Source organism: Halichoerus grypus, chromosome 6, assembly GCF_964656455.1.
Source record: "Halichoerus grypus chromosome 6, mHalGry1.hap1.1, whole genome shotgun sequence".
NCBI classification, from domain to species: domain Eukaryota; kingdom Metazoa; phylum Chordata; class Mammalia; order Carnivora; family Phocidae; genus Halichoerus; species Halichoerus grypus.
The window spans coordinates 65,820,498-65,839,421 of record NC_135717.1 but is presented as its reverse complement, the minus strand read 5'-3'; the positions used below and the strand labels follow the sequence as shown (position 1 = coordinate 65,839,421).

Sequence of the window (18,924 nt, the reverse complement as noted above, 5' to 3'; positions counted from 1 at the left end):
GCAGTTATTATTATTATTTTTTTAATTAAAAAAATATTTTTTATTTATTTGAGAGAGACAGAATGAGAGAGAGAGAGAGAGAGAGAGCACATGAGAGGGGGGAGGGTCAGAGAGAGACGCAGACTCCCCGCTAAGCAGGGAGCCCGATGCAGGACTTGATCCTGGGACTCCAGGATCATGACCTGAGCCGAAGGCAGTCGCTTAACCAACTGAGCCAGCCAGGCGCCTGCCGGCAGTTATTTTAAAGCTGACCTTCTGTCAGGGGCACTTCTGTACCCACGGCTGTTCTCACCTGCAATTCCCTTGACCTGAGTGAATGCAATCCATTCTGTTGGTCTTTCTTTCTTCTTAGCTCTTAAGGAATCCAGAGATCCACTCTGGATTGTCTTCTTGTGAGGCCTCTTTGCACCTCTAAGCAACCCTTTTGTACAGTACCTAAAATGGAGCCTCCCACAAGGGCTCACTCTCCACACTTGACAAACATCTGGTCCTTCATTAGCACTCAAATAGTTTCTGTCAAACCAAATGCTGAGAGTACAGAACAGCTTCAACTAACATTAGACTTCTTTCATTAGCCAAAGCACCTTACCAGTCCTCTCAGATTCCAGGTTTCCTGAATATAAGCCAAACATTTATACTTCCAGAACTGCAAGTGATTCATATCAAGCTCTCCAAACTAGGTTTTATGAGAAATAAGTACCTTCTCACCCTCCCATTTTGGCAGCTTTGTAATTAGCTTTCTTTCCCATTAAATGCATTCTCAAATTCGTAACAGATTACCTACCCATTATATTACCATATGATGCAAGACTGAAGACAACATACCATTTATATATAACTAAATTTAAAGTCCACGGTCTAAATGGGGTGGGGGATCCACATTCTTGCCTCAAAGAATGGGGATTCACCTGTGACACAATGGGGGTAGAAGAGGATTTGCATAGAAATAAAGTCCTCAGTTCAAATATATCAACTCTCCCAATTCTTATGTCCATGACTAGGTATTATTTTTTTCAATCCAAAGATCAATTCTACATTCCAACATATTTTATTAAAATACTACGTACTTACATTAAGAAATATACTCATAACCAGCTGGATTGAAGTAACTCAGTATTTACTTTAAAATGAATACAAATAAACACAAAGAATATCTAAAAATAAAACATGTATCCATTACCAAAAGTAATCAACTTAATAGATAAACGTTACATGTCAAACTCTGGCGTTCTGGGAGCTTTGAATGGATAGCTCTGAAAAGTTTACCAGTCCTCTCTAGGTCTATTGTTATTAAACTGCTTTGGTTGGAGTAGGAGTCAAAACAAGTGAGGGAGATTAACTTTCAGCACAACGAGGTGAGGATGCTGACAAATCATCCCCACTTTTAAAAAAGCAACTATAAAGTTGGATAAAATTATTTTAAAAACTCTGGAAATCAACTGAAGACCTACAACAAACTAAGAAGTGTTTATTCATGAAAGTCACTGAAGCAAATTTGGTAAGAGCTGTGTGAGTCTGTGGTGCTGTGCTCTCACTTCCCATGCCAGAACTTGTTGTCACTGACAGAAGGGACCTGCTTGACCTGATGCAGAGGAAGTCAGAGGGGCTCCATGCTAAGCACAGAGTTCTCTAGCCTGAGGTTGCAATCCTGTTTGCTGCAAACAAGGTAAGAGTAGCAAAGTATTTAACTTTAAGTTCTGAGAGGTAAGATAGCCATCTGGATTTGATAAGCACTCCACAGACTCCAGATTTACCAGAGGTATGCAGAGTAGAAACTGAAGCTGGTTCAAGCCACCCACGTACCCATGGTTGCCAAGGCGTGCACATACACCCAGAGAAGCAAAAAGCCTGTTAGAAAGCAAAAACCAGGGCAGCCTTGAAAATGACTCAAATGCTGAATGGACCGGAAGCCCACACAGATCCATCAGCAGAGTAGAAAGCATGAATGATGGGGTTTAAACACAATGTCCATCCAATCTTTGGCTAAATGTTAAAGTATGCAGGTACAGCAGCAACCTTTAGGAAGCAAGATTATAAAAATTTTAAAAATTAACAGAGACATCAATGGCTGCACATTGTAATAGAGACGGACTTCATAAATTTACTGGAGGCAAGTTACTAAACAAGACAACCCCCTGGGGAGGAAATCAGAATCCGTAATTGCTACATTATCTGAAATTCAACAAGATTACAAAGCAAAGAAACAAGAAAGTGTGACCCTTACTAAGGAAGAAAAGCATTAAGGAGAAACTGACTATTTCGAAATGGTAGATTCAGCAAAGATTTAAAAGCAGCTATACGGACATGGTCAAAGAACTAATGGAAGTCGTGTTTAAAAAATTAATGAAAACTGTGATGAAAATTATGCATTGCATGAAGAATCTCAAAAAAAAAAAAGATACAAAGTAAATGAAAGAATTGAATGGAAACTTAGAGCTGAAAAATACAGTACCTGAAATGGAAAATTCAATTTATTTGAGATGACAGAAGAATCCATGAACTTGAAGAATCAACAGAAATTATTCAATCTCACACAGAGAGGGAGAAAAAACAATGAAGAAGATGAACAAAGCCTCAGAAACTAGATCAACATTAAGTGTACCAACACATATGTGAGGAGACTCCCAGAAGGAAGAGACAGAAAGGACAGATATTTGAAGAAATAATTGCCAAAAATTGCTTAAATTTGATGAAAAACTAATCTACAGATCTATGAAGCCCAATAAATCCCAACTAGGAAAAACAAAAGGACATCCACACCTAAACACATCATCATGGTCAAACTGGTAAAAGACAAGGATAAGCAAACAAAAACAAAACCTTGAAATCAGCAAGAGAAAAAAACAACCTATCACAAAAGGAGACCAAAATTATGACTAACAGCTGACTTCTTATAAAAAATAATGGAAGCCAAGAGCCTATGGGATAATATAATCAAAATGGGGGCACCTGGGTGGCTCAGTCATTGGGCGTCTGCCTTTGGCTCAGGTCATGATCCCAGGGTCCTGGGATCGAGTCCCGCATCAGGCTCCCTGCTCCGTGGGAAGCCTGCTTCTCCCTCTCCCACTCCCCCTGCTTGTGTCCCCTCTCTTGCTGTGTCTCTCTGTCAAAAAAATAAAATCTGGAAAAAAAAAAAAAAATCAAAATGATCAAAGAAAAAAAAAAGTCAACCATGTATTCTATATTGAGCAAAACGATTCTTAAAAAAAAAAAAAAGGCAAAATAAAAGACATTCCCAGAGAAAGACTGAGGAAATAAGATTATATAAAGCACTAGTTATGTCACTGTATTGTTGAGTTGCTGTAACATGCACAGATCTAACATATGACACTAACAGCACAGAGAAGAAAATGAGATATATTGAAACAAAGTTCCTACATTTGACCAGAATTAAAGTAGACTGATAAGATGCACAAGGTCATACCTCGATTAACCACTAAGATGTAATTCAAAAAAGGAGGAACAGAAGGATCTTTTTAGATATGGAAAAAAAAAAAAAAGGAAACAAAAAGCAAAATGAGAGGTGTAGAAACAAGTATATCAATACTAAATTTGAATTAACTAAACACTCCACCCAACAGAGATTGCTGGACTGGATAAAAAAAGCAAGATCGATAAAGGACTTGTATTCAGAATATATGATCTCTTACAACACATAATAAGACAAATAACCCAAAAGTGACAGGGAGAGTGGTCTGAATGGACATTTCTCCAAAGAAAATATACAAATGGCCAATAAAACAGGAGAGGATATCACTAGTGTAGATAAATGTATGTTAATCCATGAGATATTATTTCATTCACACTAGAATGACTTTATCAAAAAGACAGACTATAAGAATATACTATAGAAGATGTAGAGAATGATGCAGTTCATCAGGTTCTTTAAAAGGTAAACAGAAAATTACTACATGACCCAGCAATTTCAATCATAGAAGTCTACCCAAGAAAAATAAAAACATGCATCTGCACAAAGACATGTATACATACAGGGAGAAGTAAGGAAGGAGAGAGGGAGAGGGAAGGAGAAGAGAAAAGGGAAAGGGAGGTGGGCAATTAAAAAATGGGATGATGAATGTGGACCAAGGGTATATGGGAGTTCCTTGTATTATTCCAGTAACATTTCTGTAAGTTTGAAATTAGATCAAAATTTAAAATTATAAAAAAAAAAGAGGCAAGGATATTGTATAGCAAACTCCCTCTATTCTTCAATGAAGACCATATACAGCTTAAAAGTTATTAGAAAACTGTAGGTAATTTTAATAAAATCACTTCAAGAATATAATTTGGTTGTAAAACCAATACAATGAGCTCTAAAATAATTTTTCTATTGAGTTAAATAAAGTCATCTGTAAATCCTGTAACAACATGTTCATATTCACAAAATCCAAATGAAAAGCAAACACAACTTTCCATTTCTAACATAGGGTAATTCAAAGTTCACTTTGAAGGGACTGAGATTTTGGGTTAATTTTTCTCTTAATACCAAGCATAATTATAGTTATTTAGATTTTGAAGTGACTCACTTTTTATTTAACAAAACACTTGCAGCTCTGAAATAAATTTCATTAGTAAGAATGATAATGATGTTTAAAAGAAAAAAGACCATGAAAATGCAAGCTGCATTTCTAAAAGGTTATAATCATTTAAATTCTGATTATATCTGTACATTTACAATTCTCTACTCTTAGGCAAAAACAAAAAGAACTATTTTATATATGGACACTCTGGAGCATAATTAAGTGCATCTTAATGAAGTTTCCACTGACCTATATAGAAATATGGTTCACCGACAGCCAAATGGCAGCATATCTTTAACAAAGATAAAAGGTACTATCTAAAAACAAAGACAATCCTTTAACAATTTTACTTTGCCAAGTAAAAATACTTCCAAAGAGCTAAAGGCACAATTTTTATTCACATCCAGTAGAGGAACCAACCATAAAATCACTACTTATTTTCAAATGAATAACTTACTGACATTTCTCAAACAAGCTGTTTCCAATCCTAATAGTTCTTTATTTTCTTTAACATATTTATTATGGGTTGATAATTTGCAATAGGTGTCATTATGAGAATAACCAAAATTAGATTAAACATGACAAAAGAGAGACAAAGTGTTTCACACCCTTGAGTGACACCAAGGCAAGAATGGGAGAAAAGCATTGCAAAAGACTACTGAAATGCTACTTATATATTCTTGCAGTAAAACCAGCAATGCATCCATTTTAAGAGTTATCATCTCACTTCCAATTTCTTTCCCTCAAGAACAATTTGAATCTCTTTGGCATCCAAAGTCTCATAGGTTAGTAAAGCTTCTGCTAGATTCTTATGCTCTTTTGCATGAGTCTTCAAGATATGTTTCGCTCGTTCGTATGAGTCCTGAAATGAAAAAAGCAGGTATCTAAGAGGCAGAAAACGTAGGAGAAGCAAAAACCATAAATAAGAAAAAAAAATGTATATGCCTTAAAAAATATGAAATATATTCATTTCTAGTTATAAAAGATAAAAGCACTGGGCTCCATGCTGGGCGTGGAGTCTACTTGATAGATAGATAGACAGACAGACAGACAGACAGACAGATAGAGATAGATAGGGCAAGCTTGGTTCTCAAAGAGAAGTTTCGTATTTGCAAATGTTCTATTTTTAACCTCAAAATCTATCACATTGATAAATGAGGATTACTTAGGGAGCTACTTAAAGATATAAAAGTATGTATTATACTTATCTGTATTTTAAATAAGGTCTGTGAACAAAGAAATCTATTTCTCTATGCAATATACATGTTAAAAAGGGAAGGGAGGTTTGCTCCTTTTGCCTTGTGAGATTTCAGCAGAAAAGATCTACTTTTCTATTGTTATTTGATAACAACTCTGTCAGCCTGTGACAACTATACCACTGTAAAATGAGTTTACCAACATCAAGAAGCATAAGTCATATAAACATAACACAATTATTAAAAATAAACATCATTAGACATTCTGAACAAAACCGTTACGGTCAAGTGAAATCATCAAATTAAAGAAAACATATAAAGTATTATAAATATGTCATGGAATATTGAAACTAATATCCAAGGATGAATTAGTATTAACTTTAAAAACTTCATTGGAATGAAATCCTTACATTGTAACATGAAAGACTACGATAAGGTTTTCATATTTTTAAGTTTCATAAACATTTGAACCTAAAATGTATACTAGCTAGTCATCATTTCCCTTAATAACAATGTAAGCGTGCCATCTAGTGGAAAGAGTACCTACTGCCTTCCCAATCTTAACATTTCAGAAAAGTACTAGAGCAAAGAAAGAGTATTTCCAATGCCCTAAGAATACTAGAGTATAGATAATTTACTCAACATAAATAGCAAAGGAAAGAGAATGAAGATTCAGGGAAGGCAGAGAGAATTCCTCTTCTGAAACACCTTCTAAACCTTTCCATTATATAAATTTTTCATATACTTAATGACTTTAAACCATTTTCTACCTCCTTAAGTTAATCAAAACCTCGCCCTCCCAGGGGAGACTCCTAAGCCCTCAAGTGGCAGCTATTGATTCTTATCCCAGACATTTCAGGGTAAAGAGGTGAACTCTTTGTTCCCCTCACCACTGACAGACCATTACTATGCTACCCTCTTCCATAAAGCACGATTCCTTTGAAGTTTACACCATCTGACTGTAGCCCTATTCAACATCCTTGATTTTGCAATCTACTACCCTAATTACAGTTCTCATTCACTAGACTTTCTGGAATTTAGCTCTGTCTTTTCCATTCCAAGACCTGCCTTCATGCACATCCAAATGGAATGCACATATTGAACCTCTGCACTAAGCACCAGGTCCACGTAGCTCCCTCAACTTGAAATCTTCACTAAGACACCTCAAATTCAGGAGCACCTGGGTGGCTCAGTTGGTTAAGCGTCTGCCTTCAGCTCAGGTCATGATCCCAGAGTCCAGAGATCAGACCCCACGTCAGAATCCCTGCTCAGCAGGCAGTCTGCTTCTCCCTCTGCCCCTCACCCACCCCACTCATGCTCGCTCTCTCGTTCTCTCTCTCAAATAAACAAGTAAAATTAAAAAAAAAAAGACACCTCAAATTCAATATGTATAAAACTCAGCTCATAATCTACATACTTCCCCACCTTAGGCCATCATCAGTGTTTTCTCAGTAAACGGCACACACAACTATACAGCTGCATGAGGCAGAAACAGCTTTGTATTTAATTTAGCTGCTCTCTCACCCAAACATCAAAAAGGCATTTTGATTCCACTAGATCAGTATCTCTTGAACGCATTTTCTCAATTTCTACACTCACTGCCCTAATCCAAGCATCTACTGTACCACGAGGAGACTCCACAGTAACTACTAACTGATCTCACTGAGTCTATGCTCACATATTCCGTACTGCACACTGCGATCAAAAAGACTTTTGTTTTCAAAGAACTTTGTGCTTCATTCTCAGCACACGCACGCAGCTAGGCACAAAGCAAATAATATTTGTTGAATAAAATATATGTCAGAGTGAAAAACCAATAAAGACTCAAATAATCAATATCCCCTATTCTAACAACTCTATGGTTTTACAGCTTAAGTAGAATATTTATAATTACTGATATTAACTGTTCCTAGCCTATAGCCAGAATAAAATATTCAGTCTATGACCAGAGGCTCCCAAACAACATATTGAAATCATGGTTTCAATGGTGCACTTATTCTCTTTATTATACATAGTGACATTTCTAAACAGGGGATAACCATTATCTTCTGGTAGTACCTAACTATTGAGGCACATTATGACCAGACAAATAAATAAGCATATAAAAATATGATCATTACCCTTAGAAGGATTCTAATTTCTTGTTCAATAGCAGATTGAGTTTCTGGACTCAGTTTCCCAGTATCACTGTAGGTCATAACTCCAAGCTAAAAAAAATGAAAAGAAATTGAACAGAAAAACCCTAAACCACTAAAATATGTAACAGAGGAAGTACTATCCTATACTTAAGGAAACATCATGGGGACAAGGAAGAAATGCAATATAAAAACACCCTTGAGGGCAAAGAAATTTCATCATTCTTCTGAAAGTGTAAGACTAAAATTAAAAATATAAGAGAAAAAATTTAAAATAATAAGTATGGCTCTGAGTACCTTCTTCGAAAACCTTTGCAGCTATTCCAAATCCAGAAATCCACAATGTAGTGTATTAGAAATGATTCATGAAGCCACAGTGATAATGTAGGAGAGTGAAATATGTGGAAAGGGTAAAGTAAGCAAGCTCAGCAAATAGGTGTTTTATGTCATAAGAACAGAAAATAGAATATCTTTATCATTTGCTTAACTCATGAGATACTGTTATTGTCCAAGCAGCTAGGATGGAAAGTGAATACTATATGTTATTACTCAAAAAACAAAAACAGTTTAGTTTAGAATAAGCTGTGACAAATCTACTTGAAATGAGATGGGGGGGGGGAGTAAATGTTACCAATTTATAATGAGAACCCTCTCTCATAGGGCGCCTGGGTAGCTCAGTTGTTTAAGCGACTGCCTTCAGCTCAGGTCATGGTCCCAGAGTCCCGGGACTGAAATCCTGCATCGGGTTCCCTGCTCCCTCTGACCCTCCCCCGTCTCATGCTTTCTCTCTCTCTTGCTCGCTCTCTCTCAAATAAATAAAATCTTAAAAAAAAAAAAAAAGAACCCTCTCTCATAAACAGACACTTGGCAAATCATCATTTGATACATGAGGAAGGGTTAAAATTAGCTATTACCTTTTCACTCATTCCAAATTTGGTAACCATCCGCTTTGCTATTTTAGTTGCATTATCAAAATCACTGGAAGCACCTAAAATTTAAAAATATACATAGAACTCAATTTTTTAAGGTATTTTTAAATCAGCAAGCACAATTTGAACTAAAGCCATTCTTTACAGCCAACCTGTTGTGATATGGTCAGTTCCAAATATAAGCTCCTCAGCTACTCTTCCTCCCATACTAACGTCCATCTGTGCAAGCAACTGAGCTCTAGTTTCATTCCATCTGTCATTCTCAGGCAAAAGGGACACCTAGACAATTGAAAACAAAGAAAAACTTCAGACACAGTTTGAAATACCTATATTAATGATCAGAATTATCATTTGGCTCTTGCTATAGTACTTAATATCATGATGCTGACAGCTCAAAAAAATTTAGAGATGGTCTCAGGCGACTAATGACAAAACTGGCAATATACAAAATAAGAAAAATTCTTTATAAAGCAAAAGTTCATTTTATATGTAATACGTATATGATGCTGCAAGAGGATGGACTTATACCCAGGTGCACAAAAATGCTTAAAGTGTCTATCATTAGAAAGGTATGAAAATGAAACTTGTACTTGGGGCGCCTGGGTGGCTCAGTTGTTAAGCAACTGCCTTCGGCTCAGGTCATGGTCCCAGGGTCCTGGGATCAAGTCCCATATCGGGCTCTCCGCTCCGCGGGAAGCCTGCTTCTCCCTCTCCCACTCCCCCTTGCTTGTGTTCCCTCTCTCGCTGTGTCTCTCTCTGTCAAATAAATAAATAAAATCTTTAAAAAAAAAAAAAAAAAAAAAAAAGAAAATGAAACTTGTACTCAATAAGAAAAATCTTAGAAAAACTATGGAATCACTGACATAGTTTCTTTGTGGAGGGAAAAGAGCAATTACATATTTAAGAATGATACTTTGTTGTCATTCCAGATTTAAATTTCATAATGTAAATATATAATATTTGAAATATTAGTATTCTTTATTAGCAGATGTTTCACCAGTATCTCTGATTTCATAATGGTTCAGAATGTTAAAGAAGAAAGTTCTCAGCAAACTTAGGAATTAGTTGAATTTTCTTTTTAATTATTTTCATCAATAATTTCCTACATAAGTTTTTGGAGAGTGTTACTTGAAAGAAAAGAAAAAAAACTACAAGATACTTACATGTCCAAGTGTTGGCCCTCGTGGCATGATTGTAGCTTTGTTGATAGGCATTGCATCTTTAGTGTAATATGCAATAATAGCATGACCAGATTCATGATATGCTGTGATGGTTTTGTTTTTGTTATCAATTTCCACACTTCTACGTTCAGGCCCTAAGGATAAAAATTTAACTGAATAAAATTATTCTGTTAGGAAAGTATATTTAGATGAATGAAACCCACTTGCCTTTAAGTAATTCTTAGAGTGACATGACTTAATATCATTAACAAATATTTTAAACCACAGTAACTTGACAAATGACAACCAAAATTGTAAGAGCTGTCATCTTACTCCTTACTATCAACAAGGAAAAAGTTTAATTCTATTTCCAGAAAATAAATTTAAAGAAGAAATGTCATAACTAACCTGTTCTGAAGCCAATTCAAGATTTAAAATCAAATACTGAAAATCAGTAAAATTATTCTTTTATCAGCAATATCAGACAAGAGGAAACACATGGGCACCCCCTACCCCCAAAAAGTATAATCATATAAACTATATTTGTTCTGTAAGAGGCCCAATTGTGTGGCTATTTTTGAATATGTATTTTCTTGCTCCTGTACCTTTCTTTTTTATAACCTTTTTCTCAAAAAGAATTTATTCTCTAACATAATGAACAGTGTTAAGACAGGGAAAAAGAAAAAGGGGAGAGAAAACCTACCCATTAGAATTTTATCTTTGGAAAACTCTAGTTCCTTCATGGTAACCATTTCTTTTCCATCAACAGCTGCCTTTAATGCAGCCTGGTTCACAAGATTCTCCAACTCTGCTCCAGAAAAGCCAACAGTACCTCGAGCTATAATTTCTGGATCAACAGCTACATAGACAAACACAATATTAAAATTCCAGAACAACTCTTCACAAACAACTCGCATTCCAAAAGAAAAAAGAAAACAGCTATCCTGAACTAGAACTTAAAATATTTATTTCACTGTTAACTACAAAATAAACTTACTTTTTCTAAAGGAAAAAGCCAAAATTGCCATTAAATATATCATTAAAACTACCAGTGGGACAAATCACAGAAGTTCTTAAAGAACTTTGTGGAAAAAAAAAAACCAAAGAAATTCAGAGTTGCCAGACTTGATTTATAAACCTTCAAATTATAACCTAAATTGTTACTAGCCTAAGCACAAACTGAAAATGTATACTCAGACAACAGTTTATTGGGGCACCTGGGTGGCTCAGTCGTTAAGTGTCTGCCTTTGGCTCAGGTCATGGTCCCAGGGTCCTGGGATCGAGCCCCACATCGGGCTCCCTGCTCTGTGGGAAGCCTGCTTCTCCCTTTCCCACTCCCCCTGCTTGTGTTCCCTCTCTCGCTGTGTCTCTCTCTGTCAAATAAATAAATAAAATCTTTAAAAAAAAAAAAAAAGGACATATAAATGGAGAGAAAAAAAGGACATATAAAAAACTGGTCTTTTGAGACATTTGTCAAGTAACCACAAACAGGGCAGAATGAAATATTACCATTTTATAGAGATAATAATAAAGTTTATTACTGGAATCAGACTTACACTGATCAAACTTTATTTTATTGAGATACCATTTCAAAATTTCTGTTCGACCTTTTACATCTGGTCTTGGAACTGTAACCTGCATGTCAAAACGACCAGGACGTATTAAGGCACTAAAGGGAGAAGAAGAAAATATAAATTAATAATCTGAGTACGCTGAAGGTCAAATTAAATAGGACTGACACTCTAAAGTCAAGATGGAAGGATAATGGCAACCAGAGGTTAGACTGGAGTTTTAGTTTTTATTTTAATTCCAGGACAGTTAATATACAGTGCTATATTAGTTTCAGGTATACAATATAGTGATTCAACAATTCCACACATCACCCAGTGCTCATCACAACAGGTGCACTCCCTAATCCCCATCACCTATTTCACCCTAGATTGGAGTTTTGAACATAAATATTCAGATAACTCCTTGTAAAACATGACTCAAGTAACAGTTTCAATAACCAGAAGGCAGAACAAAGGTTGACAGAGAGAGGTAATACACAACCCTCATAAACAAAAACATGCAAGCCAGTCACTCAAGGAAAAATAATTCTAGAGCAGTCTATTATGAGAGCTACACTATGATAGCTTCCTATCACAACTGCTCTAAGTACAGAATGTTAAACTATAGACTTAGGCAAAGATAAAACTATTAGATCAAATTAAAATATGAGTAACTTCTATGATAAAATCAAAAATTTTAAACTATAATAAATTTTATTTTAAAAATGCTCTCCACCACCCCCAAATTCTGTGATATAAAGTTGTCAGAAGATTAACGACTTTACTGAAATTTATATCACGTATCACAGAATTTCAAGTAGATAATCCAGTGGTTTTTAATATATTCAAAGTTGTGCAATTATCAACAATCTAACTCAAGAATATTTTTATTCCCCCACCCCAAAAGAAACCCCACAGCCACCAACAGTCACTACTCTCCATTCTTCCCACCCTCTGGCAACCACTAATCTACTTTCTGTTGCCACCGATTTGCTTATTCTGGACATTTCATATAAAAAGAATCATATGTGATGTTTTGTGATCAGCTTCTTTCTCTTTTAAAGTTCATCCATGGTTCAGTATGCATCAGTACTTGTCAAAAAAGTCTTTTAATACGTACTTATCTAATGCCTCTGGGAAGTTTGTGGCTCCTATTATGATAACTCCTTCATTGGGTTTAAAACTATTAAAAAAGAAAAAAAGTAACATTTCACTGAATATTAAAAGAGTACACATATAGAAATGCTCTACACAAAACTGTTTATCATTAAACTTAGTAACAGCAAAGAAGAGGGACTGATCTTTTTTATACCCAAAGTGGTAAGACATCTCTATTATTTTTTGAAAGGAACAAATGTTATTAGGCCAGTACACTTCAATAAAAATGCTAATAATAAGTCACAAAGTCATCTATGATTACATGCCTTCACGGTATTTGTTCTACTTAGGAAGACATGACCTGACAGAAAAGGCTTGGGTAGGGGTGCCTGGGTGGCTCAGTCGTTAAGCGTCTGCCTTCGGCTCAGGTCATGATCTCAGGGTCCTGGGATCGAGCCCCGCATTGGGCTCCCTGCTCAGCAGGAAGCCTGCTTCTCCCTCTCCCACTCCCCCTGCTTGTGTTCCTTCTCTGGCTGTGTCTCTCTCTGTCAAATAAATAAATAAAATCTTAAAAAAAAAAAAAAAGAAAAAGCTTGGGTACCTGACTCATTTGTGAAAAATTATTCTCAAGTTTACCAATTCAAATTATTTGCTCCTAGACTTCCTGTTTGGTTCCAAAATGTCCTATATGGTTTTAAAAAGTTTTTCCTTCTTTCAAAGCAACCCCACATCTTGCTCCTTATATTATAAAAACTGATGCAAACTTTTAATCTACCACAACACTAATACCTAGTCACAAATTGTGTAGGAACCAGCATACACTCTTTACATCTCCAAATAGACTAGTATTCTCAACTGGAATCATCACTTTCCTGTCATCATACAATTAATGAAAAAAGGTATAGAGATCACCAATTAAGAAGAGTTGATATGTCAATCACCCCATTAGTAATGCAGAGAACACAATACAGAGAATGCAGCTTGTCTTGACTTCTTGCACAGGGACTACTCTGTTGCCTACATTTTTTTCTATTTCTTTCTCTCTTTTTTTTAAGATTTTATTTTAAGAAATCTCTATACCCCATGTGGGGCTCAAACACACAACTACGAGATCAAGAGCTGCATGCTCCACTGACTGAGCCAGCCAGACACCCCGCTATTTCTCGAATGTTACCATATCCCAAAGATAGAGGAAGATTCAATTACCCATCCATTTCAGCAAGAAGTTGATTTATAGTCTGCCTTGAATATGGGTGCATTGGAGACTCAATTCGCTTCCCACCAACAGAATCTAATTCATCAATAAATATAACACAGGGAGCATTTGCTTTTGCTTCCCCTAGGAAAAGAGAAAAGATTCAAATAAGTTTAATGAAATCAATACTTTCTGAACAAAATCATGTAAGTATTAAAAACCTGTAAGACTGTCAAAAGCCAACAGAAGACATTCATTAAGGAGAAAATACACAAAAGGAGATCTTTCTTTCTTTTAAAACTGATATAAGAACAGTAGCCTCGGGAAAAAAAACTGTACCATAGAAAATGATATATAATAAAAACAACTGAGTATTCATTCTTCCACTGTACAAACCATATACAATCAGATTGGAGGCTAATTATTCTTTAATTACATGCTATTGAATTGATGAATAAGATAAAAAGGATAACAACAACAAAAAACCCAGCTTTTCAACAGGCCCCAACCTCATCTAACACTTCTAGCTCTTCTATTTGGGGAAAAAGTACAGTTCTGTTTTAGCTCACACATTAAATTACCTAAAACCAAAACCCCACAATGGCTAGGTCAGCTATCAATCATAATCAAGTAGCAAATAAAGGGTAAGAAGCCCTCTTTCCCTTAAATTAACAAAATTTCGTATTATATGAAAGATACATTAAAACATACTAAAGAGATTTCTGATACGGCTGGCTCCCACACCCACAAACATTTCATCAAATTCTGATCCAGAAGCATAATAAAAAGGAACATCAGCTTCTCCAGCCACAGCTCGAGCAAGAAGTGTCTTCCCTGTCCCTGGTGGTCCAACTAAAAGTATTCCTAAAAGAAAAAATAAATAGAATGGGTCAAATTAAAAAATAAAAATAAACCCTGATGTGAACCTATAAAAGTTATTAATTAATGTATATATAGTTTTGAGGTTGAAGGCACATGACCAATATTTTGAAACAAAACATACGTCTCTAGTAATGATTCACTTCAGGATCTTCAAAACTAATTTTTCTCTACCATTTCTATCTTGAGAGAATGGAATATAATAAACTTATTTATCACTAAACAAGATAAAACTCACATAAACACAGATTAAGAGATTAAACAACCAAATGTGACACATGAACCCTTGACTTGATGCTCTTCCATAAAAAACATTTAAGAAATTCTAGGGACATCTGATGAAAATTTGAAAAAATACTGGAGTATAAGATATTAAGGAAATAGTATTTAGTTTTATTTGGTAGGATAAATTATTCTCTTTAGGATAATGTCCTTTGTCTTAGGTGATACACAGCAAAGTATTTAGATGTATAAAGTAATTAATGTCTACAGCTTTGTAACTATTCCATATGTTTGAAAATTTTCCTAACAGCAGTATGTTTTTCATAAGTGGGAATAACAGAATTCTCTGGTTTCCACAACTTTTCATTTTTCATGTAAAAAAAAAAAAACTGTATTAATGCTATATTTTAACATAAAACTCTTTTTAAAGGAAAGTTGCTGAAAAATACCCTTAAGACTATCCTCTTGTATTGCCATGTTATTGTTATTCTTAGCTGGTTTAAATCATCATATCAACTTCTGTAGGATCTATTTTGGTACCTGAGAATTTTCCCGCAATTTTATAAAATATCCCTTGTGATTAGAAAAAGTGTAACTACTTTATGACTTTAAACGTGTTCTTTATGATGTTATAGTATTGACTTTAATAAATGAATCCCAAATTAGCAGAGATTCATGCAAACATTTTTATATACTGCTGAACACTGTCAGTAGAGATAGTGGGCAGCATAGAAACAAACCTTAAATATGAGTCCCCCCCTTTAACTCACCAATTCCATTTCTAGAATTGGAATCTAGAATAATAATAAATAAATGAGTAAATATAGAATTTATTCTAAGGAGATAATTAAGCATGTGGGCAAAGCCTTGAGATATTAAGATGATCATCACAGTGCTGATTTTATTATTTTAATTAAAAACTGTTTGAGTATAGTTGATACACAGTTACATTAATTTCAGATGTACAACATAGTGATTTGACAAGTTTATACATTATGCTGTGCTCCCCACAAGTGTAGCTACCATCTGTCACCATACAATACTATCACAGTATCACTGACTATATTTACTATGCCTTTTATTCCTCTGACTTACCCATTCGACAACTGGAAGCACGTTTCTCCCTTTCCCCTTCACACATTTTGCCCAGCCCTCACACTGCTAATTTTAGGAGCAAAACATTGGAAACCATAAAAGTTTAATATAAGTGGTTAAAGTATAGTACAATCATACAGTGCAAGGACACCACAAAGTCATTACAATCTTATACCCAGTTCCAGCATATGGTTTTCCCTCACACCAACAAACAATTCTCCAACACCAGATGGGCATCTTAATATTCAACTCAATTCTGATGCTACCTACCTGGAGATAGCATCAAATACTGTAAGTTAAGCACTTGGTCCCAAAAGACTGCCTCTATCCCCAACCCTCACCATGTCATCTGCAAGACCAGGTTGTTACCTGTGCTTCTGACTGACAGATCATAGACAGGAGGTTCCAGTGACCCCTTCCTTGGATTTGATTAATTTGCTAGAATAGCTCAAAGAACTCAGAGAAACATTCTACTTACTTGATTACTGGTTTATTATAGAAGGATACAATTCAGGAACAGTCAGTCAGATGGAAGAGATGCATAGGGCAAGGAAAGGGAAAAGGATTGCTGAGCTGCTATGCCCTCTCTAGATATGCCACTCTTCCCACATCTCCACATGTTCACCAACCTAGAAGCTCTCTGAATCCTATCCTTTTGGGTTTTAATGGAGGCCTCATTCCATAGGCATGACTGACTCAGCCTCCAGCCACTCTCCCCTCCTAGTCAGGAGGGTAAGACTGAAAGTTCCAGCCCTCTAATCACATGGTTGATTCTCCTGGCAACCAGCTCCTAACCTTAGGTGTGTTCTAAAAGTCGCCTCATCAACACAACAGAAGACAAATCTATTGCTGTCATCACCATGAAACTACAAGAATGGGACTAACACTAAATATATATTTCTTATTATAAATCACAATAGTCATTAAAAATCATATTAACTGTGAGAAAACATGAGACAAAGACAAACTGAGGAACAGTCCACAAATTAGTATGTATTCTGCACAATTTTTAAGGTCATGAAAGATCCACACACACTCCCATAAGAAAAGGCTGAGGAGGGGAGCCTGGGTGGCTCAGTCAGTTAAACGTCTGACTTCAGCTCAGATCACGATAAGGTCGTTAAGACTGAGCCCCACGTGGGGCTCCACACTCAGTGTCTGCTTTAGATTCTCTCTCCTCCTGCCCTCCCCCAGACCAACTCCTGTGCTTGCATGTGTGCTCACTCTCTCACATAAATAAATAAATAGACAGATAGATAGATAGATAAGACAGACAGACAGATAGACAGACAGGCAGGCTGAGGAATTTTTTCAGGTTAAAGAAAAATCTAAGGGTGCCTGGGTGGCTCAGCAGGTTAGGCAGCCAACCCTTGATTCTGGCTCAGGTCATGCTCTCAGGCTCCTGGGATTGAGCCCCATGGCTGCTCTACACTCAGCAGGGAGTCTGCTTAAGGATTCTCTCTCTCTCCCTCTGCTCCTCCCCCCACCTGCTCTACCTCTCTCCCTCTTTCTCTAAAAGAAATTGATTTAAAAAAAAAGATTAAAGAAAAATCTAAATGTGTAAACCTGGATTGAGTCTAAACCTGGGGTTGCGGGGGGGGATGGGAGGACCCCACTACAAAAGATATTATTAAGAGAAATGCAGAAATTTGAATATAACTGAATTTCATCATAGTTCTGAAACCATGTTAAATTTCCTCATTTTAACAACTATGTTGGAGTTACATAATAGAATTTCTTATTTGTAGGAAATACATAATGAGGTATTTGGGGTTAAAGGAGCATGATATCTACAATTTACTCTTAAACAGTTTAAAAATACATTTATGTAGCGGCGCCTGGGTGGCTCAGTCGTTAGGCATCTGCCTTCAGCTCAGGTCATGATCCCAGGGTCCTAGGATCGAGCCCCACATCGGGCTCCCTGCTCAGCAGGAAGCCTGCTTCTCCCTCTCCCACTCCCCTGCTTGTGTTCCCTCTCTCACTGTGTCTCTCTCTGTCAAATAAATAAAATCTTAAAAAAAAAAATACATTTATGTAAAGAAAGTGAGCAAATGAGACAAAGTGCTAAAAAACTATTGAGTTTTGTTAAGAGTACAGAGAGTTCTCTGCACTATTCTCACAACTGAAATTGTAACAAAACTCAAAATCCCCTTCCCCTCAAAAAAGGTTATACAAAGTTATGTTGAGAATGAAGACTTATTTGTAAAACAGCAATTAAGAACTAAACTTTAAGCTTTTAAATCCAGTAAAGATTAAATTAGTAATGGATTACAGTATTTTTTTGATGTCAAGTCATGGTAAAGGGAAGATATCTTACCTTTTGGAAGTTTACCTCCAAGCACGGTAAATTTTTGTGGATTTTTCAAGAATTCAACAACCTCCTGTAATTCTTGTTTAGCTTCTTCCACCTAAAGTGATGTAATTTATCAAACAATTTTAAGTAATGATTAGATTATCAAGGCCTCCTCTTTGAAAATAGTAAATTTAACTGGAAATTAACTTGAAGGCTCCCTTATAAATGCACACACAAAAGGGATTTCACCCGACTCTTTTTGCCAGTTATGCGGTCTCCTTACATATCTCAACAAAAAACTAACTTTACATTTTTTTTTTTTAAGATTTTATTTATTTATTTGACAGAAAGAGACACAGCGAGAGAGGGAACACAAGCAGGGGGAGTGGGAGAGGGAGAAGCAGGCTCCCCGCGGAGCAGGGAGCCAGATGCGGGGCTCGATCCCAGGACTCTGGGATCATGACCCGAGCCGAAGGCAGACGCTTAACGACTGAGCCACCCAGGCGCCCCAACTTCTTACATTTTCAAGTAGTGCTTCCCCCCAGTTAACAAGGACTTATATTCACAACTCTAGTTAAATGTGTCAGCGGCATTTGGTATAAACAGAAAGACTCACCTACCAAGTTTCAAATCCAGAACTTTTGACCTGGTT

General features: G+C 36.1%; 1 protein-coding gene across 1 annotated transcript in view; it reads right to left on the bottom strand.

Annotated features, from left to right (window-relative positions):
* Nucleotides 1-4,236: 4,236 nt before the first annotated feature.
* Nucleotides 4,237-18,924, bottom strand: part of YME1L1 (YME1 like 1 ATPase) — a 48,906-nt gene continuing 34,218 nt past the window's right edge. The window contains exons 9-19 of the mRNA XM_036116106.2: nt 18,297-18,387; nt 14,495-14,647; nt 13,795-13,927; nt 12,611-12,673; nt 11,497-11,609; nt 10,644-10,799; nt 9,944-10,095; nt 8,933-9,059; nt 8,766-8,839; nt 7,837-7,923; nt 4,237-5,382 (exon numbers count right to left, since the gene is read on the bottom strand). Of these exons, the coding sequence (XP_035971999.1) occupies nt 5,239-5,382; nt 7,837-7,923; nt 8,766-8,839; nt 8,933-9,059; nt 9,944-10,095; nt 10,644-10,799; nt 11,497-11,609; nt 12,611-12,673; nt 13,795-13,927; nt 14,495-14,647; nt 18,297-18,387 (1,293 nt within the window). The 3' untranslated portion in view covers nt 4,237-5,238. The remainder of the gene's footprint in view (nt 5,383-7,836; nt 7,924-8,765; nt 8,840-8,932; nt 9,060-9,943; nt 10,096-10,643; nt 10,800-11,496; nt 11,610-12,610; nt 12,674-13,794; nt 13,928-14,494; nt 14,648-18,296; nt 18,388-18,924) is intronic.